At 29.3% G+C, this 24,880-nt stretch overlaps 2 protein-coding genes across 2 annotated transcripts; both read right to left on the reverse strand.

Annotated features, from left to right (window-relative positions):
- Window positions 1-2,669: 2,669 nt before the first annotated feature.
- Window positions 2,670-13,855, reverse strand: LOC149374322 (vascular endothelial growth factor receptor kdr-like). Its single transcript, XM_089594013.1, has 21 exons — window positions 13,810-13,855; window positions 13,557-13,716; window positions 12,177-12,313; window positions 11,900-12,083; window positions 11,657-11,790; window positions 11,292-11,582; window positions 11,013-11,193; window positions 10,821-10,938; window positions 10,561-10,748; window positions 9,721-9,890; window positions 9,469-9,619; window positions 9,241-9,390; window positions 8,988-9,143; window positions 8,587-8,877; window positions 8,077-8,177; window positions 7,826-7,976; window positions 7,493-7,717; window positions 7,276-7,414; window positions 3,605-3,848; window positions 3,181-3,512; window positions 2,670-3,098 (listed from the first exon to the last, which is right to left on the reverse strand). Exons 2-21 carry the CDS (start codon window positions 13,642-13,644, stop codon window positions 2,780-2,782), a joined length of 3,750 nt encoding a protein of 1,249 aa, XP_089450139.1. The 5' UTR covers window positions 13,645-13,716; window positions 13,810-13,855; the 3' UTR covers window positions 2,670-2,779.
- Window positions 13,856-19,098: 5,243 nt separating this feature from the next.
- LOC106642167 (uncharacterized) lies at window positions 19,099-21,972 on the reverse strand. Its single transcript, XM_089594014.1, has 4 exons — window positions 21,804-21,972; window positions 21,076-21,245; window positions 19,358-19,499; window positions 19,099-19,259 (listed from the first exon to the last, which is right to left on the reverse strand). Exons 1-4 carry the CDS (start codon window positions 21,970-21,972, stop codon window positions 19,099-19,101), a joined length of 642 nt encoding a protein of 213 aa, XP_089450140.1.
- Window positions 21,973-24,880: the final 2,908 nt, after the last annotated feature.

Here is a 24,880-nt window from a genome sequence, read left to right on the forward strand (position 1 = left end):
CTCTCTATAAATGTCTCATCTTTTATCATACGATACGAGTTCTGCTTGACTGTCTAATGTATAAGCTCTGGGTTCATGAAATCGACTGCTCCTTCTTCGGAATTAGTAAAACCAGTTTCTTCTAGCAGTTGTTTTTCTTTGAACTTAAATTTTTTATTGATTGGATGATAAACATTTTTGTCAACGGAGGGTGAATTCTATTAGAATAAGTGTTTTGAAAATAATAATACCTTTTTAATGATTTTTCTATATTATAAATAAACTCTTTTAAATAAACTCAAACTAAGGATGCTGATTTATACATCGACAGAATAGTATAAAAGTTATAAGTAATGGTTTAAACAGAAATAAATGGTTGACAATTTTAGATCAAGCAATTGTTATTCTTCTAATTTATCTGATATCAGAAAAAAATCTATTGTTAGTTTTTCTTGAATTTTTTTTCGAAAAATTTATGAATTTTTGAAGTTTTAAAACCAGTTCTCTCATTTTTTATGTGCGTACATGATTTTTTTTAGCATGTTCGCAAAAATTGCTTCTTAACTTCTACTTGTTGTGTAATTTTTATGAGGAATGAAATTTTATTAATTAATATAATGATATCAAGTAAGACTAACAGGATAAATATTGGTTGTATTGGAATTGAGAAACTGTTTTAAAACTAAACTGTATTTTCATTTTTATCCTGCTATATAATTCATGAAACAAATATTTTTATCAACTAACTAATTTGTTTCATTGATTTTTGAGATAGAGTTGATTGTTCAAATTAATTCTAGGGTATCATAATCATAACAATGGATAAATAGATAAAAAAACGAAGTGACTTACATTATAATAATTTAAGATGGAAAATTAAGCTATTGCAATGATCAGTAACATAGAAATATTTTAAAAACAAAATTGGAATTTTTTCACCAGAAAATTATAAAGATTCATATTTTTTCATTTCAAAATATAATTTTAAGTACCTTACTTCAAAACAAAACTACATTATTACCTAAAAATTGTAAAGATATTAAAATCACCTAAACCTATACAGTGTTAGCTAAAGCATGTTGATTGCTCAAAATTCACTAACTTTATGTTTCCATTAGATCTTCTATCTCATCAGTCAATAATCCTCTTCATCTACTAGCTCAAATCATATGTGATAATTTAAAAAACTATTTACTTGATGGATTGTAAAAATAGCTTCCTATCTGAACTAAACAATTGTTATAAATGCATGTCTCTTTTTTAATTCCGTTATATAGACGACACTATAATTTTTATCCATAAAAAAACATATCATCAATATTATTAATGTTTCCAACAATTAATTATCAATGAAAAACTAAAATTCACTCATTAAGTCCAAAATAATAAAAGTAATAATTTTTTAGACACAACTCTTATGAAACAAGATTCTGAGATTATCACCACCTGGTGTGGAGAAGAGACGTCCACAACTTGTACACTTAATTTTTATTCTAACCAGCCAGTATCATTAAGAAAAATTAGTTTACAATTTGACAGACCTTATCATATGTCTGTTCTGCCATTAATTACAAAACCTATGAATAAAATTATACAATTAGGTAAAGACAAAATCGATACCTTTGAAAATACTGGGGTCGTATACAAGTTTTTGCAGTGACTGTCCGTTTGAATGTGTCACATAGATGAAATGTGCTTTGATACGTCTCATAAAAAACATAGGAATATACAAAGAAAGGAGATAGTGGTTTCTGAATATACTTCATAATAACAACATACCTTTGATTGGAAATATGTTAAAATCTGTGACAAAGAGTCCAATTTTATAAAAAGAATTACAGCTGCAATAATTCATATCGATTTAACTAAGAATACTGTTGATAGGCGAAAATATTAAAAGATTTTGATTTCCTTACAAAAGTTTACTTACTTTTGTGGCGAATTTCGTAATACTATAAAAAGCGTTGAATCACTGTCCAGTATCTATTTACGGGACTTATATGTATACATTACAACCCCTGAACTGTTATATCAATTTAACTAAATATACTTTCAATAAAAAGGTAAACGCGTACTTACTTAGAAAAGTTTACTTACTAATTTGGTGAATTTTAAAAATAATATTATAACATTACGGGCGACACATCACCACCCGGTATCTTACACATAGGGCTAATATGTATACGGTACAGTTGAATTATGTTTGACCATTACATTGTATTTTTTATTGGATGAAATAAGAATAAAAATGGTACCGATGCAGTAGCACAAATACTGTCTTAAAACGTTCCATCTAATAGCTAGAGGTAATAATTTGACTTTGTAAGCGTTTCTGTAGTTAAACCTGTATATCAAGCATCCTACTAAGAATACTGTTACCATTAATCACCAAAAATATTGTCAGAGTGAGAGCAGGTAGTAGCAAAACTTGACTTTTTTCTCCTTTGGCTGTGACGTTCCACTGGCTGTTTTCGCCCCATGTAAGAACGGTATAATTTTCACTCATGGTCAACAAATTCAGATAGAAAATCATTAGTTTAGTCATGTACGCGTATTTGAAAATATCGTATTTAATTTTACATTATTTTCACTCTATGTCACTGTAAATTTTTAAAAGTATTTCTTGATTAAACTTTTTTAATAGTTTTGTATCTTATCTCGTCATCTTCTACAGATATGACAGGGTTGAATTTACGTATGTTTTCAACAAACTTTAAACGCCTAATTTAGCAAACAGAATTATCTTAAAACTTTTTTCTATATTAACAGTTTTAATTTTAAAATCCTTGTTATAAAATCATCAAATATTTTTGGTATCAGTTGCAGTGACGTCATTGTGCAGGTATTCGTACGATGGTATTGCGATTTTAGGGAGGGTGTTTATATAGTTTTGCCGAATTAATGGAATCGTTATATCATGTGGTAACGACGTGGTAGCCAAGTTATCTTCTTTTGTTTCAAACTGGCCTTCCGAGTTTAAGTTTTCATACTCATGATAGAATCTTAGAAAATGCAGTTTACTATTATCTTGTAGAAGTTTTCCAATGCTTTCGACCAGTATTGTAAAAGACGGCCTCGATGTTGGCTCTTCCTCCCAGCAATGAAGCATAATGTCGTAACTAAAAGAATTTTAACAATGTAAAATAATAGTTTTATCGAAATGGTTTTCTTAAAAAAACTACTTAAATGGTTTTCTTTTACATGTCTTTCGTAGCATAATCCGGCTGACCCAATCTGTAGCCCTTAATTAATTTCTGATACATTTTCTCGAACCCCATACGTGAGTAAGGTATTTTGGCTAGGGTGAAAAATTCCCATAGAACTACACCAAATGACCACACATCCGACATAGTTGAAAATACCCCGTCTCGGATGGACTCAATGGCCATCCACCTTATGGGCAACTTTCCACCGCATTGCTTCTTATAGTTTTCATCTTTATACAGTGTCTTGGCTAAACCGAAGTCGCAGATCTTGACAATGTTGTTCTCTGCCAGTAATATATTTCTTGCTGCCAAATCACAGTGCAGAACCTGACAACAAATAAATAGCATTTAGCTAAAGTTAGTTAATATAAAATTAAAAACAGGTAACGATTAATAATCATGTACACATAGCCACTTGCCTTTCTTCGAGTAAGGTACTCCATGCCATTTGCTACTTGATAAGCCCATATCAAAAGATCCTCAGTGCAGAGATACGCAAAGTTTTCATCTGTGTAGTCCCCTTGGTAATTAGAACGCCAGTCTGGTTGGGTGTCATCGTCACTAAAGTCATCATTGGCCATAATTGAGCCACTTGACATGGGCTTATTGTTTGGACTCTCACATGAAGCCGTCCTTGAATCGTCAGAAATCTCGTATCTTGTTCTGTTACCCAAGAATGTAGGTTATAAAAAATCAAACTTAAACTAGAGTGAAAACTTAGGATATTTTAGAAAGCTGTTGATACAAGGTTAATTTATGCACTTTACTATTTAAAACTAATCACTCCAAATTCTAAAACAAGAAAATATAAATAAGGTAGTAATAACGAGATTAAATAGAAAAAATCATGCAGGGCATGTAAATATCTAAATAAAGATACAAAACTTCACCCATGAGATAAAAGTTGGCTTCAAACAAAACCAAATGATGGAAGTAAAGAACAACCAAAAGTAATGGTTTATAGGAATTAGATTATTTCAAATTAGAAAAAAAGTGGATGTATTATATTCGAACGTGATGATTTTGAAGATTTCTTAATTATGCTACATATAATAAAACTATTTTTATTATCTCAAGATGAGAATACAAACATTTCTCACAAGTTTATAAATAATAAAATGAACACGGAGAAACTAAAAATAAGCTGATAGAAGTTAAAGTGAACTTGGATGAGCATATTCAAGAAAAATTTGAAGAAAAAATGGAACCATAGACATAATATGACCATTCAAAAAATAAAAAATAAAAAATAGGAAAATTGATAGAAAAGTATAAATAAATTTTTCCGCTTTCTACTTAATCTCAAAATAGCATCTTCACCGCTTGATTTTGGGTTCTCGGGCGTAAAAATAGTACACGAAACTCGTTCGAAAAGGCTCCTTTACGAACCTCGTTACGGCCCTCGCCTTTGACTCGTACCGTAAACCTCTCGGTTCGTAAATCGAAGCCTTTGCAAACTCGTACGCAATATACTATTACACAAGACAAATATGAACTAGTAATAGTACGAGACTGTGAATCAATGATAGTTACCGTATATCAGTGAAAGACTATTGTAATAAAATCATGTAGCCGTTTGCAGCACCAGTGGCTCTGGTTTTTAAAAATATCAAGGAAAAATACCTCAATGATGCATCAATTTCGAAGATTTAAACAAGATAATCATACTACAAGCGCAACTTTTTCCACTCATCGATGTTATAGTAGTAAAAAAACCAGAAACCTTAGTTAATTTGCAACGTTAGATATAAATTATGCATTTTTATCAATGCCACTAAGGAAAGAAGACAGAAAAAAAACTAGCTATATAACACGAGAAGGAAGCTACCAATATACTTGCTAACCGTTTGGTCTAAAAACAGCACTAGCAAAGAAGGATTTAGATTTTAATTGAAGAAACACACATTTGTAGTGAAGTCAGTAAATTGCTTAAGAAACGTAATCGAGAATAACACAATAAGGCCTATTGCAGATTACTCAAGTTCCATTCAAATCTTTTCAATCCCCTGACGTCAAAAAAATATTAGACAGTTGGTAAGAAAAATTAACTGTTACTATAAATGTATATACCAGAAATTTCAATAATACTAGATCCATTACATAGATTGTTATGAAAAAATAAGGTCCAAAGAATGTGAAAAATTCTCTACAAAGATAAAAAAGTTATTATACTCCAATTTAGTCCTAGAAATATATGATAAAAATTTTGCCGTCAAATTATATACAGATGCTTCACTAGAAGGCATTGGTGCAGTATGGATATAAGTTCAAATAAAAAGGAAAAAACCAGTGACTTTTTTTGCAAAAAGACTAAAAGTAACACGAAAAAAGCTATACATTTTAAATGTCTTGCTATTAAAGAAGTAATAAATTATTGGGAACACTAGGTTGATTGAATGATATTTTAAATTGTATTCAGATCATGAACTTTTAGAACATCTTAATATTGAAGTAAAAACTGACGCACAACTGGGTAAGTTTACATACTACCTATTACAATTCGAGTTCGAAATAAAATATTTACTAGGAAAAGATAACCTTGAAGAGGATTCTCTTAGTGAAAATCGTGTATTAGAGCCAATTAAGACATGATATATGCTAAAAATAGTAAATTTTATAAAGGTAGATGATAATATATAAAGAAGAGTCAACAAAAAAAATATGTTACAAAAAATATTTTAAAAAATAACTGATAATGATTGCATTTTTGAAACTAAGAAAGGAATTCCAGTTACTACACTACTTAAAATAATGTTGATTCATAGGATTGGTGAATTGAGCAGTCAAAGATCCAAGAAAAAATACCTTCACTTATTATTTTTACAAGATATGCATTTATATTAACATAGAAAACATAAACTGTACATGACTTTGAAAACTAGCCTAAAGTATACACAAAACAGATAAGATAAATATTATAATCACAGATCAATATCCAGGCATTAATTAAAAAAAAACTAAAAAACTTTTTTAAAAAAACAAGATGTAAAAATTTCACCCACTGCTTTAAATGCACCTTTTTTAAACAGTCTTAATAATATATTCAATTAGACAATGGTTAATAGAATAAAACTCAAAACTAACGAAATTAAGGAAAAAAGCTTAAACAACAATAAGAAGAGAAAGTAAACAAATATAATATAACAGAACATTTAGTAACAGGCATTACTGACACAAGCCTGGTATCTTAAAATTAAAACAAAATGAAAATGTAGATGACTGGAAAAAAAAGAATATTATCTGTACAAAAAAAAAATATGACTCACGTCTCATTTTATTAACGCTCACTATGGGGAATAGAAACGATGATTAGCAAATTTTTGGAGGGTTAACAGATGTATTTAAAAGTATTTATAGTGAGAAATAATAATAATAGCTTGAAAAGTCAAACGTAAAATGGTCATTAATTATTTTTACCGTTTTTCTGCAAAGGATCATATAATTTATAATATTGTTCTCCATGTGGGTTAATAACCAGATCCAATAGTAAAAAAAATTCTTACTGTATGATTCCAAAGCAACGTTCAGAGCTATACGAAGCTCACCAAATATAATTAAAAAAAAAAAAAAAAAAAAAAGTTAATCAGGGCAACTAATCAAGAGAATACCAAATGACTATACACTTATACATATATGTATAACGTCTTACTTATTCGTTCGTTATTATTATCTGATAAGTAGTGCAGACGAATTTCAGTTTCTTTCAGAGTAACTCTGTTTGAAGAAGGTACTATACTGTTGAAATAGTTGCATTACAAAAAGAATAAAGAAATTAGTAAAAAATAGAAAAAACATTTGTGAAGATTTTACGAACATAAAATATGTATCACGAAAAGAGTCTTTTGTTAAGTTTTTTGCTCTGCTCTCCTGCTTAGTACAATAAATATAGAATTAATTATAAACAAGTTTGATCTCAATTGCTTCCGATAACAATGAATTAGGTATACTTCAAGTTTACCAGACCATAGATCACATAAAACAGTAGATGATTGAACATCCCAAAAAAATTGTAAGAATTTACAAGGACCAATTAAAATAAATTTTTTTAGTGCTTAGCTAAATTAACGTTAGTAAGAAGTAAAACAAATACCTTTCAACAGCGTTTTCTATACGTAGATTTGTTTTACTGGCATTCGAATTAATTTGATTGATAACACTTTTTCGATAACATGAAAGATAGCTTTGCAAGTTTCCGAATCTGCAGAACTCAACGATAACCAAAAGTTCACCTGTAATATAATTTAATTTTTTGTTATACAATTTTCTCTCTTCGTGGTTTCTTGTAGTATATCATGTAAATTTCTTACGTTTTGCTATATTTTTGGTGCAAGCACCCAAAAGGTTTATGACATTTAAGTGTTGTCCTAGATGAATCATAATTTTGAGCTCCTTTGCCAGTGTACCTATATACATGAGATCTGCATTTTTGCGAACTGTTTTTACAGCCACAGTTGAAATAGACTTTTCAGCAATAATTCCATGTACTTCTGCTTTATACACGACTCCAAAAGCTCCACTTCCTAACTTTTTACCTTAAGTTAAATAAACAAGACGTTTTACCTTATTATACATTGTCATATAATGCTAATGTTCATAATTTCTTTTTATGGAGACGAAGTGGGCAAAGTTTAAATTTTTACCTAATCTTACGTTCTCTCTGGAAATCTCCCATCTTTTGTCGTACGGTAGAAGATCTGCTTGATCATCTACTGTAAGCTTGGGGTTCATAAGATCAACTGCTCCTTCTTCGAAATGCGTAAAACCCGCTTTTAACAGTTGATTTTCTTTGAACTTAAAATTTCGATTGATTGGATGATCAAAATTTTATTTAGCTACAGGTTTGATTCTTGTAGTGTTAATGTTTTAAAAATAATTATACTTTTTTAATTACCTTTCTATATTGTGCCTTCAAATAAAAATAAATTGAAAGAGATACAAGAATTGTAAACGACCACACTATCAGTACAATCCAAAAGTAAAGTTTTTGATTTTCTGTAGTAAAAATAAATAGCTTTTATCAGCTTACTATTACTCCCTTTTTGTTAGAAAAATCAGGTTAATAAATACATTTGTTGTACAATTCAGAAGACCAACTGCTACTAATTATTTTCAAAATATAATGAGAAAAAAAAATTTTAGTTTGGAACAACATTGTTTCGGAGTCGACAAAACAACTAATTCACCAAATTTTTACAATAAAAGCTTGATTTTTCAAGAGAAACCATGCATAACTTTATTTAAAAACTATCAAATATAAAATATTTTGTTTTTGACTGTAAAGAACGTATTTAGTTGAACATAAGTTTTTTCTGCGAAATGCAGTGCTCTTATCACATGTTAGGAACCATTCATTATTTTTCCTGAGTAGTAAAGGACAGTTAAATTCATTGGCAATCGTTACCTTTTACAATAATTGTTTGAGATTTTGTTACTGGCCAAAAGCCATTGTCTGCAACACATGAATAATTTCCACGATCGCGTTCTAAAAGATATCTTATGATTAATTTCTGATTTCTCTCTTCAAAATTGATTTGTTTTGATGACTTCAAAGGTGTTCCATCTTTGAACCAAGTTATATTAGGTGTTGGCGTGCCTTCAAAGTAACATGATAAATGGACAGGATTTTCAGGGTCTTTCGCCAATCGTGTTATTGCAACGTTATCAATATTTCCACGAACAAAGTAAGCCGGAACTATAAATAAAAATCGTTAGACTAAACGACTTAATACTTATGTAACGAAAGTTTATAAAAGTAACTTGCACCGCGATAATTCTAGATACCAAAATTTTTTTCACTCGTACCATTTATTTGAAGAGAATATTTTTCTGACATTTCCTTATACCACAAATTTTTTGCTACACAATAGTAATTCCTTTTATCTGAATGACTGACATTATTAATAGACATAATGGCACGATGAGTTAAGTTAGTTTCTTCAAACATGACGTGTATTCTTTCTAAAACATTCAAAGATCAAGATTATTTAAGTTTAGATTAACTATGACGCCTTTGAAGTTTGATTAATTGCTCGTGCAACGTAAATCTAGAACTGACCAGAATCTTCAAGTTTCTTGTTTTTATCATCACGCCAATATACTTTGGAATACATGTAATTGATAGCAGCACATACTAGAGAAATATTTTGACCTTCGCGAAACTTCGTTTTCGTCTGTATAATTCCATAAGCCTTATTGGGATCTCCGTCTTTCAATAAAGATATGAGCGTTAAAAAATATATTAAATCCTAAATTTTATGGAACTAGCTGGATTAAAATTTTATACCTGTAACATAAATATAATGTTTATCGCTGTTGCATCCATAACTATTGCAAGCCGTGCATTTGATTGTTGACTTCGTTTGAGGTCTTATGGTAACTATGGACTTATTTCCATTACTTTTACTTTGGGCATTTGTATTCTCATCGCTTACATACTATAGCACAATTTAAATAATTGTTATTTGTTATACTTTAAAGTGTTATTTAAAATCATCAATGTAAATTAACAAAGTTCTGCTTTTTACAACGAACAAACCTGTAGTTTAGAGGTTTCATCAATATGTTCGAGCTTCCTCGGGTTACTCATAAAGCTCCATGATATATTGAACTTGCGATTACTTTTAACAAGGCAAACAAACATTGCAGTCTGGTTAAAGCTATAGTATTTTTCAAAATAACTTGGATCAAACCTTACAGTTGGCTTATCTACAAATAATATAATAATGTCATTAAATAAAAGTGAAAAAATAGCGAAATGTATTCGAACAGATATAATGTGATATTGCGTGATAAAAATATATAAAAAATTAGTCAAAGCAAGCAAAGCCCCAGTTTTTTAAATTGTGGATTAACTGAAACCTTTCCAACACGATCATCACTTTACTAAATTTACTACTTGCCAAAGTGTTACCTGAATCTAATGCATAAGAATATGCTATCGAACTAAAGAGTCTGCAAGGCTTAATACAACCTAGCTAAATACATCACTCATTTTATAATGCAAGAGCACTTGAACGAGTATACTTATAGGTATTGTAAGATACACTTTACATCTATAATGTAAGCACCGGTTTGCAAAAATTTCAATAGAATTCAAACATTACGTATTCGTTACACGGAAATTTTGGATTATGTGTTCATATAAAAACTCATAACACACAAGTTATTTTAAGGATGATAGTAATTATGAACGTATGATATAACGCCTGTCAGCTTTTAGCACTAACAGTCTGGACATTTTGAACAGCTGAGATTTTAAGTTTTGCAAATTACGGTCCAACTATTAAAATTTTTAATGATGTATTGTTCAATGTAAAAGGTATGTAAATGGTATTGTATGTAAATGGTACTTTAGCGCTGAAAATATTTTGTGTACCAAGAACTTCAAGATGAAATGTTATGTTTTTTTTTCCCGCAATGCTTTCAGCTGTTAGTGTATAAATTCCATCATTAACGGTTAAAATATTATTTATGCGTAAACTACTTGTAGTTCGGTTGTAGGTTCTAGATATAAAATTGTATGGATGTTCTGAAAAATTAAAATTGCCACCATAATTATCCACCCTGAAAATAAGTGCATTTCTTAATAAAACAAGTACAGGTGAGTAATTTATTTATTAATTTCAATAGTATCACCATTTTAAAATAGGTTTTGGACATGCAGAAACGGTGGCCACAAAAGAAACAGATTCACCACGTAACCTGGACATTTTTTTTTCGACTGAGGTCAGATTAATGTAAGCACTGTTAGAATCTGTCGAAAAAATAATTGTTAGAGCCTATTGATAATTACTAAAAAAGTATGAACAAAACCAATTTATGACTCACCATATACGCAGACATCTACATCAGAACTTCTTCTTTCGTTAAACGATGTTGTGACTTGGCATTTATAATTCCCTGTGTCTCCAAACGTTACGTTGTCTATAATAAGCTCTGATGTTATTATATTGTATTTGTAATACTTGGTTGCAACTTCCTCAATGGTATTTGGAATTATCCTTGAAGTCTAATTGATTTTTATGATTTGGTAAATGTATCGAATACTTTATGCAAATTTTCGTCGTTACTCAAAAGTTTTAACATTATAAGGATATTTAATTTTACCAAGTTCTGTGGAATTTTCCAGAAAATATTGTAAGTGACTTCTCTGCTGACTTCAACAATACATTTAAAACCTAATCTAGAGCCTACAGTGATATCTTGTGGTCCATTCATGATTATTGCCGTACTAACACAATTACCATGTTTAGTAGGCATAATTCTTGATTTTATTGTATATGATGTATGTTTTTGATTAACTGTGCAAGTAAATACCCAGGCAGGCTTTACTTTTGTATTCCGCATTATGTAACCTATCTTAGGATCAAAAGTTGTCTTTTCACCGAGTGCAACAACCTTAGACAATTGAAATATCTTTTGAATATTCAATACTTATGTGACGAAAAAATATTTTATCAAGGTTATATTACTTTTCGGTTTCTTTTAAAAATAACTTTAAATTCAGGAGAAGTCGTCTGGCACGGAAAAATTATGTATCCAACACATCCAGATGCCCATAAATAATCTTCTGTTCCATGTACATGCACAAATGGGTTTTTCTTGGCTGTGTAAAAAAAGTAAGACTTTTAAAAATATTTTTAATGTAGTAGTATAATGGTATTTGGATATTTTAAATTAAAAAGTTTAGTGTCTTAAATTTTCTATAACCTTACATTTAACATAAACATACATCCAAGTTACTTTTGGATCGTTGTAATTCTTGACCGTCAAGTTTGTTATTTGTTTACTTTCATCGGCACAACAATACCAGCCAGTATCTCCAAAAACTGTTGACTGTCTTATAAATATCTTGTGTGTGCTCCTGCCTTCTGGTGTTATATCAGGGCGAGAGGTTGTCTTTTTTTAATGTGAAAATCATTAGTGACCATAATTTTAAAAGATTTTTTTAAATTTTATACAAACATAAAGTAGTTAAGTCATTAAACTTACTCTACCCCATGTATTGCTGGTGGGAAAATAAAAATTGACATAGCCATTGCTTAAGCACGTAATGTTAAGAGTTTCTCCTTCATTTATTTCTAACTCAGTCACATTTGGATATAGTTGAGGCTTAAATCCATGGCAGCCTACATGATAAATATTATATAGGCTTCATTAAAATTATAAATATTTATAAATATAAATATAAATAAATATGTATCAATGATTATAAATATTATACATAATACATCTTAAAACTAATTCCAAGGTAAAAAGGCAGATGACTTTTCTACAGTTTTTGCTGTGAAAAATATTATTTCGTAAGTTATGAAAAAATAATAGACAAAAAGCCCTACAATAAGAAAGGGGGAATTTTAACAGTGCATGATTTGTAAAATAGTAAAAAATACTCACAATGTACTTAAATTATTTAATTTTAATTGATACAAGTTTTAAAAGGTTTATCTAATGAGCCTCAAAATAGGACAAATATTTTGTTTCTTCCATACAATAAAGAATGAACATTTCATGCAAAAAATTGTAAATTCTAGCAACATGAAACTTATTTTTCCTTTTTACAGAAAAATCAGTTTAATAGAAAATCTTGTAACACTACGAAAAAAAGACCATGATGCTTTAACCTGATTTCCGTTTACATTTGTAAATGAATATTCAAAAAATTCAGTGACCTAGGAGAACTTATGTTCCATTCTATTATAAATTCGATAAACTTTTGTTCACCACTTGATAGTGAAGCTCTTTGTTTTGTTTTGCAAATAGCTAAAAAATAGTTTGGTAAAAACTAGCAATAGATAGAAATAGTCTATTACGTACCAAGTGAGCGAGGTTACGAATGTCGCAGATTTCACGTAAACAAACAGTTAATGAGAAACCTAGGACATTTCTTAACCTCCGAACGTGGTGCGTATAAGACTTACCTAGCACCACGCATGTTAAATACATTTAATTGAGAATTGTAGTTCGTGATAAAATATGAATAACTATAAAAATAACAATTTTATGTTTTTAAGGCTTAAAAAAAGCAAAAGGGCTATAACTTGAAATGAAAACGTTTTAATAGAGATAAGATATGAAATAGAGATATACGATAGTCGTAATGTTAAAACTTTTCTGTGAAATGGCAAATGGCAATCATAACTTGTCACTTGATTTCAGTCAATACATCTGTTGAACTTTAATGCAAAAAAAAAATCAATGACATAGACTAAAAAGGTAAGTAATTATGCAACGGTAAATGTTATCAGTACCAGTTGTGGTTTCGTTTAAAATTTTTTTTATGAATGTTAAAACTATACTTTGAAGACAACGACAATAATAGTTATAAACGTATATTAATCAAAATTGTGTAAATGTTAGTTATATACTTACACGTTCCTGATAATATGACTAGAAAAACAAGAAGTTTTGCCAAATGCAGAAAAGACAGTGGGTCCCTCCAACCTTGAAAGCTCGACATTTCTGACTACAGGGTGTGTCTAACCCGTTAATCAAATAGTTGAAGCCTGGAAAGCTGTAGTCTTACTTTGGCCTAATCCATTTACAATGTAAACATATGTAAAAAATGTCTCTGAATTACTCGATTTGTAAATGTATCGCTTCTTTAAAGAGCCTTCGTATATACCTCGCTGCAGTTGCCAAACCTACAATCAGAGAACTACACACGTAGTATATAACGATTCTAGAAGGTGACTATGTTAGTTCGAGTTGAAATGTAGAAATAGAACTTACCATCCGCCGGAAGTCACCTGTCCTCCTCATTATGTCTCCATTTTACTTTGCTGCAACTCCCCAGCTATATTATTACTGAAATACATGCTCTTAGTAATCATTTCTAAGTACTGTATTTTGAAATTTTGATTTATATATAGAGTGTATAACGAAAGTATAAACCTATATCAAATTTACTGGAGAAAGTAAATTATGATGTTTTTCATGGCAGGTCTAAAATTTGGACATTCGAATAGAATTAAGCGATATAACTTTTACTCGTTGAATACAAAATAATGTCAATTAATTATCTTCTACGTTTAATAATGTCCAAATTATTAATTGTGGTAGTGGTTTCTCAAATCAAATGTATTTATAATGGTACCAAATTTTCAGCAAAACTTATATAAGCGTCAAGAAATATGTGTAAGAAATTTGAGACCGATTTACTATGTCGTTATTAAAATATCCTCGTCAAAAAATCACCCTTTTAACATTGGAGCAATGTTGCAAACACTACATAGCCTCATTATTGAAAAAAATGTAACTTACCGTATATCTATGAACAATTTAAAAACTACTGGAAACTACCTTAGACAGTAAAAAAACACATACATTTTTTTTAAAGAATTTTTTACAACATAGTTTTAAAGTAATAGTAATCAAAATAGGGCTCTTCGTTGATTTTGGAAGATAAACAAGTATCGAGTATGGGGCAACGTCACATTGTCACATGAGTATAACTAGATAGATGCATATGTTAATGTACGTACAAGTGCACGCAAAGGCATTCACATTTCTCTCTGATATTTTAAATACGGGATGATATATGAACATAACCTTAGTATTGTATATCCATGTATACGATTGACCTACATTTCAGGAAACAACTACTTTAATCATTAAATTCAAAAATACTGGAAGTTTGATTCACAAAAATAAGATTCAATTATTTTCAAGGAAATGCAATTTTACATGAATCGTACATTTCACTCAATATATACTATTGACTTCAAATGAATGTAAAAATTTTTTGGCGAAGAATAAGTATTTTGCTCCTTTTTTTTTGTTGCTATAAGAGTCTGGCAAAATTTGATTAGAAATTTTTTATAAATAGACGTGAGGTCTTCCTGAAACAATTATAAAATTAAATGCCCATGGGAGAGTAAGCAAAATATCTTTTTGTAAGATTGGTTTGTAAAACTAATAATATAATTAAATATTGATAATTAGAATGAATTTAGGCTAATAATTAAAGTTTGAATACGTCTTATCTTTCCTTACTAATCTTATCTTCCTAATATTTAAAGCAAAGTTCCAAAAACCGTTGTAAGTGCCAACTGCGAAAACTACTCAATCGATTTTGTTAAAAATTTTGCATAATGATTTTTGACTGTTCCTTAATGTTTCTTGTGTACTTTTTATCTTCACGGCAGTAATAAAAATTGCAATAAATAAACTCGAAGTTTTGCAAAAATACGCTAGATTTCCACTTTAGTTTAGTAGGATTTGCTATCTGGTGTTAAAGTAATAATGAAGAAATCTGCAATAGAAGTTAGTGGGCCAAGTTATCACACAATTCGTAAAAAAAATGACACTTATATCAGAACAATTACTAGTTAAAAATTTGTTACAATGTGGTTGAAAGAAGTTTTTTTTTTTTCTCTTATAATTTGCATAATTAAAACAATTTACAAAGCGTCTTAATAAGCACACTGCTGTTTTTCATTGTTCAAATTCTGTTTGTTTTTTCTTTATCGCAAATAATGTAATTTAGATTTATTTGATACACAAAGATTCTTGTTAATGTGGCGTCTTTTTTATTTCAAAATAATTGCATAATTTTTTTTTTTTTTTTCAATTATTGATGAAATTGTTATATTACCATTTAATGGTATCATCAAACAAAGTCTCGATAAAAACATTACTATGACTAAAAGTCTTATTGTAAGAGGCCTAATTTCAATACATTGTTAATAAATTAAGAAATAAACTTATTCTATTAGGCACGTACGCATGCTTCAAAACATCTCATTTCTTTTTACCTACTCTTGCCACAGTAAATTATAGGAACGAGCATCAATATAATTCTTTATTTATTTCATGTACCCCATCTCGTCACCTTCTACAAATATGACGAAACATGGTACTGATGGTACTGATAACATTTACCGTTGCATAATTACTTACCTTTTTAGTCTATGTCATTGATTTTTTTTTTGCATTATAGTTCAACAGATGTATTGACTGAAATCAACACCAACCTGGCTCAGAGTCTTCATCCATAAAATCATCACTGGATTCGATCGGGCCACTGATCAGCTTATCGTTTGGACTGCTGTCAGACAAGGCCAAACTTGAATTGTAAAAGATCTCGTGTCGTGTTCTATAGGCCAAAAAAATTAGTTTCGTCCATGACATTTACAATTTATAGATTACCAAACCAGTTTTTTTGTTTTGTTTGATGAATTTTATGATTTTTAAAAATATCTCGTGAGTTATTGCAACATATCATTTTTTGTTGGACACACGGTGTACATTACTAGTTATTAAGTATAGTAAATCATATCAAATTTTTTTATCTGAATCATTTATAGTATCAGTATCTCATTCGTTATTAAGTACTGTTTGTTTCATGATTCATGTAAATACAGCTATAAAGTAAAGAAATTATGCGGAAGTAAGGACGTACTAATTTTTTATGTAAGACATTGTCTGTAATTGCTGACTTATGTTAAATGTTATAATTTGGTTGACAGTTTATTAAGTTATTAGTTATTGTTTTTATACAAGATATTAATATGAATAAAAAAATATCTTATTGTCTTTCAGTTCCAGCGCGATAACAAATCATGTCGTCAACATTACGGTACTAAAACAAGAGATTATTGTAGGTAGCTCCCTTGCAAATTTATACGTAATGAATATCTTTTATTTGATAGATTTTGATCTGTTTATTTTAATCATATTTTTTTATATACTCCAAGCCTACCTAAATTTCAAAAAAATTTAACTCAATGTCTTAATTTTTAAGATTAGCTCTTTTAAAATCTCCTAAGATAATGAGTTAATTATGCACTTCCTGAAGGAAATGAAAATACCAGAGTTAAGCCATAATAAGTTTGTTATAAAAAATTTTTTCTTTCCAATTGAACGTTTGAACATTTTGTTTTGAAATTAAAAATAATTTTGGTTGAGTAAACATACCACGGCTCAAAAATTTTAATAAAAAGTACAAGCAGTAAAATTGTTACCTCCTAAAACTTTTTCATATCGAAGTGTCGATTTTACCAGTATTTGGTTCAATTTGATTGATAAAGTTTTTTCAATGATGCAAAAGATAGCTTTGGAGATTTCCAAATCTACGAAGCTCGACAATAACCATAAATTTACCTACAAGATAATTTAATTTTTTTTTAATACGTTTTTTGATATGATATAAATTTTTTTAACAGTTATTCGCAAATTATTACGTTTGGCTATATTTTTGGTGCAAGCACCCAGAAAATTTATGACATTCAAGTGTTGTCCTGAATAAACCATAATTTTTAGCTCCTTTGCCAGCGCACTAGTATACATTAAATCTGAATTTTTGCGAACCGTTTTTACAGCCACAGTTGTAATGGACTCATTAGGGCGAATTTTATAGGCTTCTGCTTTATACACAACTCCGAAAGCCCCGCTTCCAATTTGCTTATCTTTCGTAAGATGAATCCTAAGTTGAGCGTTATCGTGGATTAATTAAATGCTAATTTTTACAATTTTTTTGGCGGTAGAACGAGGAATTTACAATTTCTAACCTAATCTTAAATTTTCAATAGGAAACTCCCATTAAACGTCGTAACAAAGAAGTTCTGCCTGCTCGTCTACGGTTAAATCTGGGTTCATAAAATCAACTGCTTCTTCTTTGAAATGTGTGAAACCAGCTTCTAATAGTTGTTTTTCTTTAAACTTGAAATTATTGTTGATTCGATGATAAAAATATTTTCTATTGACAAGTTTCATTCTTAAAAAACAACTACAATTGTTAAGTTACCTCCGCATGCTGAGCTTTCAAATAAAAGTACATTGAAAGAGATATAAGAATTGTTATAAGCCATACTATCATCCCAATGCAAAAGTAAAGTTCTCGATTTCCTAAAGAGAAAACCAATTACTTTTCTAATACTACTTTTCTTTTAAGTAAGTAATTAAGGACAATACTCTTATGATTAGGAAAATCTTGAACTTAAAAAACAATACTATTAAGGGTCGTTATTGCATAAATTTGCCAATTTTTTGTAATAAAAATTCGATTTACGAGCAGAATATATAAACAACTTTATTAATAATTTGACAATATAATTAAAAGTACTTTAAACTTCGATTTTCTTTACAAAGTGTTTTATAATAAAGTGACGTATAAGAATACCCCCTACATCAGTAATCTAATAAACTTATTTTGTTGTAAATGTCACTTAATAAGTTTTTTTGGAGGAAAGCAGTACTTTTAATAAAAGTAAGCAATAAGTCATCAGTTTTCTTCGAAAATAAAGTATTATTATGTACGTCTATAATTGTTACCTTTTACAGTAATGGTTTGAGATTTTTTTACTGACCAAAAGCCATTTTCTGCAATACATGAATAATTACCACTGTCACGTTCTAAAAGATATCGTATGATTAATTTTTGATTTCTATCCTCTAGACTAAACTGTTTTGATGACGATAAAGGTGTACTGTCTTTCAACCATGTAATAGTAGGTGCTGGCATGCCTTTGAAGAGACATGATAAATAGACAGGATTTTATGGGTCTCTTGCAAATCGAGTTATTGCAACGTCATTAATATTTCCACGAACGAAGTGAGCTGGAACTAAAAATAAAAAAATTATTCAAAACAAAGATGAAAAATAAATAATCTATATCTAAAAAAAAGATCCGCCGTGCAATCATTAAAGAGCGAGAGTTTTTTATACATACCGTTGATCTTAAGAGAATATTTTTCGATATTATTCGAGTCGTATGCATCTCTAAATATACAGTAATAATCCTTTTCATCTGAGTGACTTAAATTATTAATTGACAAGATGGCACGGTGAGTGAACTTAGTTTTTTTGAACGTGACGTGAATTTTTTCTGAAACATCACAAATTTCGAATGATTAAAGTTCAGGCACACTCAGCTAACCTTACAATATTAATAAGTTTCTTTATAACTTTAGTCTAGAACTGACCAGAATCTACAACTTTTTTGTTTTCATCATCATACCATACTGCCTGGAAAAATTCACGAATGACAGCAGTACATACTAAAGAAATGTTTTGACCTTCACGAAGTTTCATTTTTGGTTTTATGATTCCATAAGCCTCATTAGGAATTCCGTCTTTAAGTAAAATCATAAACATAAAACAATTTTTCATGACAATTTATTTTTATCAAATTAAAAACTTGATTTTAGATGGTTTGATTGAATTTACGAACCTGTGATGTGAATGTCATATTTTATATCGTTACATCCATAACTGTTGCAAGCCATGCATTTTATTGTTGACTCTGCTTGAGGTCTTAACATTACCATTGACTTATTTCCAGCACTGTTGCTTTGCTCATTTCTTTTGATATCCTGTAAATACTTTATTTGAATTTAAATTACAACCCCACAGAAATTAAATTTGAATAAAAGTAAAATGTTAGGCAAGTTCAACGTGTTATATTAAATAACATGTGTTGTTAAATTTAATTGGTAATGAATAATAATCAATTTATTACAATTACATGGTAACAGAAGAAAAACTAACTAACTAATAAATAACTAATATTTTTTACTTAAGTTGTGTTTTTTTTTTCACCTTGTCTTTCAAAGAAAATTATAACTATACTCATGTATTAATACACATCATAATATAAAATACGTTATTAAGTAAATTGCATATCGTTTGCATATTTAAGATGCAAAACCATGATGTCTTTTTTTTTAACTACTGAAACAGCTTTGCATATTATTATCAGTACTGAAACACAGAAACCATTTTTATAAAAAACAACTTCTGACTTGCAAAGTTATGAAGTCGATTTTAAAACCTTGAATTTTTTGCACAGTAGTGGTATTTTACGTACAAAAACTGAAACTTCTCCAATAAATTGATTATAAAACAGCTACTTTTTTAACTTAACATCACTTCTGCAAATAAGTGTGATTAATATAAATACAAAAAAATGTTCGCATGTTATTAGGTTGATAAGAAAAAATCGATAGAAACAAAAGTTATATTCAAACACCTGCGATACATCTAAAGTTAATACTGCAATTTGTTTAATAATATATTTTATATTATGATATATATTAATACATATGTATAGTTATAACACTTTTTTAAAGAAAACATGAAGAACGCATAATTTAAATAAAAAATACGAGTTATTTGTTTGTTTTTTTTTTTTCTGTAATTACGTAATCAAAACGAATTAATTATTATTGACTACTTATTATAATTAATAATGCACGTAATTAGTTGCAACACGTCGAACTTGCCTAACCATTTACTTTTGTTCAAAGTTAAGGTTTGTTGGGTTATTAATAAGCTAAACTAAAATACCGACATTTAATCTTTACGTAAAGAGATACAAAATTAAATAAAATGTATTTGAGATATTTGATTGTTATATACATATTTTAATTTTCCGACGAGTAAGCTTATTCTTTAGCAATATACTGTGAACAGTGTAAGCTTGTAGAAAATACATGTAGCTAATATCGCACTGTTGGCAGCACTGCTAGATTTTAAGAAGATTCCTACTTATACTAGCATACATATGAAAAGTTTGGCTTGCAGCTAACTTAACGGTAAGACCATTTTTTGTGAAGGCTAAGCCTGGTACAATGTTGATTTGAACATTTTGAGATTTAGTCATCTCATTTTCGTTATTCTAATGACTTTAAGGCCTATATTTATCGGTAAAGCTGTAAAATAGGATTAGAAAGATTAACTGAACCAAAATATTCGAGGCATGCTGGTAATTTCGAAAATTTGAGAATGCGAATCAGAAGTAAATAGTAGAGCCGTTACTAAGGCATCGTCTGCTTTTTTAAACTTGCCGCATTACGCTCCTATTAAAATTGATTATTTTACGTACCCCTAGTTATTACTTTATATCATTAATTGGAACTGAAAATTTCCTATTTATTTAGACAAACAAACCTGTAGTTTAGATGATTCATCAACATGTGTAGACTCTGTCGGGTAACTGATATAATTCCACGATACATTATATTCCAAGTGACTTTTAACAAGGCAAACAAACGTCGCAGTCTCGTTGTAGCTGTAGTATTTTTTAATATGACTTGGATCAAACCTTACGATGGGCTTACCTACAATCAATAAGATGGTATTATCATTGTAGTGAAGAAGAGTGAAAATGACAGCAAAATATATTTAAACAGATTCAATATGGTACTGAATAATAAAAATATAAAAGAAAAAAAATTAAAATCCAACAGAATGAAGCTGAAAGCATCATACCGCATATTTGGAGTTTAAAATGAAATTTACTATGAATGCAAAAGCTTTACTCATCATGGCTGTACAATAGTGCCAGAGCGTTAGTAAACATAAATAAGACGGTATTTTATAATACTATTTATACCTGTGATGTAATTACTGATTTTTTAAAAGCTTGAGAAAAAGCTAACACATTATTTTTTTGTTACGGTACAACTTCGATAGAATATATAATTATAAATATTTAAAAGACATTTTCACTTTCTCTAGAACAATATTGATAATAAATGTGTAGTATAACGTTTTTAGCTTCCGGTTTAGCAAAGCGAGAAATTTTGAACTATAAAATTGATTAGTTATTAAAACTTTCAAGTTTCGTACAGTTCCCGTTGTTAATAATACTTATGTGTCAACAGTATCTGATTTACCAATAACTTTAAGATGAAACGTTATATTTTTTTTCCCCCTAGTGTTTTCAGCTGTTAGAGTATAAATTCCATCATTGACAATGGAAATATTATCTATGCGTAAGCTACACGTTGTTTGGTTGCAAGATGTTGATATTAAGCTTCCTGAATATTCTAAAACATTAGGCATGACACCATGATTATCTACCCTAAAGAACAATAAATTTTTTAGTAAGACAAAGTACACATAAGTCTCGTGCTTATCGATTTATATGTTGAAATAAAAATGTGTGTGTTACCACTTCGTAAAAGGTTTTGGACATGCAGTGACATTCGCCAAAAAAGTTACAGATTCACCATATAATCTGGATACTTTTCTCTCAACAGATGTCAGACTTATGTAGGGATTTTTAGAATCTGTCGAATAGAATTTGTAAGCAACCATTAAACATTACTAAAGAGTTAACAAAAAGGAGCGGACCAAGACCTACCATACACACAGATATATGCTTGAGAGCTTTTTGTTTCATTAAACGATGATTCTATTTGACATACGTAATTCCCTGTATCTCCGATTGCAACATTATTAATGATGAGCACAGATGTTATTATATCTTGTGTGTAATACTTATTAACATTTTCTCGAATAGTATTAGAAATTATCCTAGAAGTCTAATAAACGTAAATACTTTATTATTAGGAGTATTTGTCAGAAACATTATATGTAAACATATGTCGTTATTGAAAAAGATGTAATGATATAAAGGTATTTAATGTTACCGTGTTCTGCGGAATTTTCCAAAAAATTTTGTAAGTGGCTTCTCTTTTCACTCTAAATGTACATTTTACACTTAATCTCGAGCCTGTAGTAATATGTTTTGGACCATTCGTGATTATTGGCGATAAACTCATACAATCGTAGAGTACAAAGCCTTTAATTCTAAAATTAATTGTGAATGATGAGTTTTTCTGCTCTACTGAACAAGTAAATAAATCAACATAAGGACGAAATCTATTCTTGATGATGTAACCAATTTTGGGATTAAAAGTTATATTTTTGCTGAGTTGAACTACCTATAATATTAATATTATTTAAGTTTTCGATCCTCATTTAATATACAAATTTGGACACGGTAACATACGTTTCCATTTTTTTTCAAAGTAACTTTAAATTCAGGAGAAGTCGTCTGGCACAAAATAATTACGTGATTATTACATCCAGAAGCCCGTAGAAACTGTCCTTTATCATGTACATGCACGAATGGGTTTCTATTGGCTGCATAATAACAGTAAAACTTTTAAATATAGTTTGTGTGCAGTAATATGATAATATTTGATCATATTATGATACAAATTAAAAAGTTGGAATTTGTTATAAACTTACATTTAACATAAACGTACATCCAAGTAATTTTCGGATCGTTGTAATTTTTGTCTGTCAAGTTTGTGATTTGTTTGCTTTCATCAGCACAGCCATACCAGCCGGTGTCTCCAAAAACAGTTGATGATCTTATAAATGTCTTGTTGGTGCTCCTGCCTTCTGGTATAATGTCGGGTCGAGAAGTCGTCTTTTTTAACGTTAAAATAAGTGGTTATCGTATCATTTAAAGTTTTTTTTACAATCTTTGTAAACATAAAATATTCAAAACATTCAACTTACTCTACCCCACGAATTGTTTGTGGGAAAATAAAAGTTGACATAGCCAGTGCTTATGCATGTAATGTTTAGGGTTTCTCCTTCCTTTATCTGCAACTCGGTTACATTTGGATGGAGCTGAGGCTTATGTCCATGGCAGCCTACAAAATTTAAAATCGATTTGATATTTTTTTCTCTTTTTTCACTTACATTCTTCGTTGTACGTTAACTAAGTTAAAGTTGGCGCACTTGCTGTTTTACGGCTATTTTTATTAAAGTCATCGTTTTTTGTTTGTTTTTAGATATTTACTGTGTCAATAAATATCGAAGTAAAAAAAGGCGACATTCTGTGATTTTACCATCGAAATTATAAACATCTCAGTGAGAACTTCATTCAACGGAAATTTGGAAAAAAGTATAACATAATTATGGATACGAAAAAAAAATACTTTGCAATAGATGAACGAGGAAAATGTAAACATAGTGACTTAAACAAACGACGAGTAGCATGTATTATATCAATATCAATATACAAACAGAAAGAGTTTTCAATCCAAAGCAGTATATAATAAAAATAAAATTAGCATAGTATTACCTACGACACAAAATTTATGACGATTATTATTTTTACCATACTTTACTTTTTGCAAAAGCCTAATAAGTGCCATTACTATTCTTTTGGAAAAGAATTATATACATTAAAAATAGGGAACGTCGCTGCTTTAATACACTAACATGTGTTGCAAATTGTTGATGACCTAAAAGTTTTAGTCCTTAATTATTATTATTAAATTACCACTTGAGAATATTAATTCAAAACTTAAGATTTTAATGACGATTAAAAAAGATTTCAGAAGCGGTTAAGTAATATTACAAAGAACCATAGCTAGACTTGAGCCCGATACATGCGTAGATTCTGAAAACAGTTGTGCCTAGAAGTATTGAAATTATTAAGTGACTTAAAAGCCCTTAAGCAATGTTTTTTATTTAAAATTGGGTGGGTTTTTATTACATAAGTTAAGAGTAGCCCTGTTTTTCCTATTTTTTAACTATCTAAGAAATAAGTGACAGCATTGGATGGAAAAATATGTTAAATTTAAAATTTCAGCACCTTATTCCTCACACTGATATTAAAAGAAAATGTTAGGAAAAAATGCTGCAATACTAACAAATTATCAACTGCAAGCTCATCTAATTCTGCATGGCCTTAGTTGTGAGGGTCCTAGCGCATCGGGCTAAGAGTTCATATTAACAAAATTATAAAAATTATTTGCTAAAAGCCATGTGAACGTGTAAAGTAATATTACTTAATGGTCTCATAAATTTATTTCATGCAGTATTTTGATTTAGAATTGTACTATCATTTTCTTAAAAAATAATAAAAAATGTTCGTTGTCACACATTTCTGTTCATACTTTGAGGTTATAATTTTTCTGCAAAAAAGGGTACTTACCGAATTAAA

The sequence above is a fragment of the Copidosoma floridanum genome, unplaced genomic scaffold (genome assembly GCF_036245765.1).
Source record: "Copidosoma floridanum isolate Cflo_tuat_1 unplaced genomic scaffold, Cflo_Japanese_pri ptg000020l, whole genome shotgun sequence".
In the NCBI taxonomy this organism is placed as follows: domain Eukaryota; kingdom Metazoa; phylum Arthropoda; class Insecta; order Hymenoptera; family Encyrtidae; genus Copidosoma; species Copidosoma floridanum.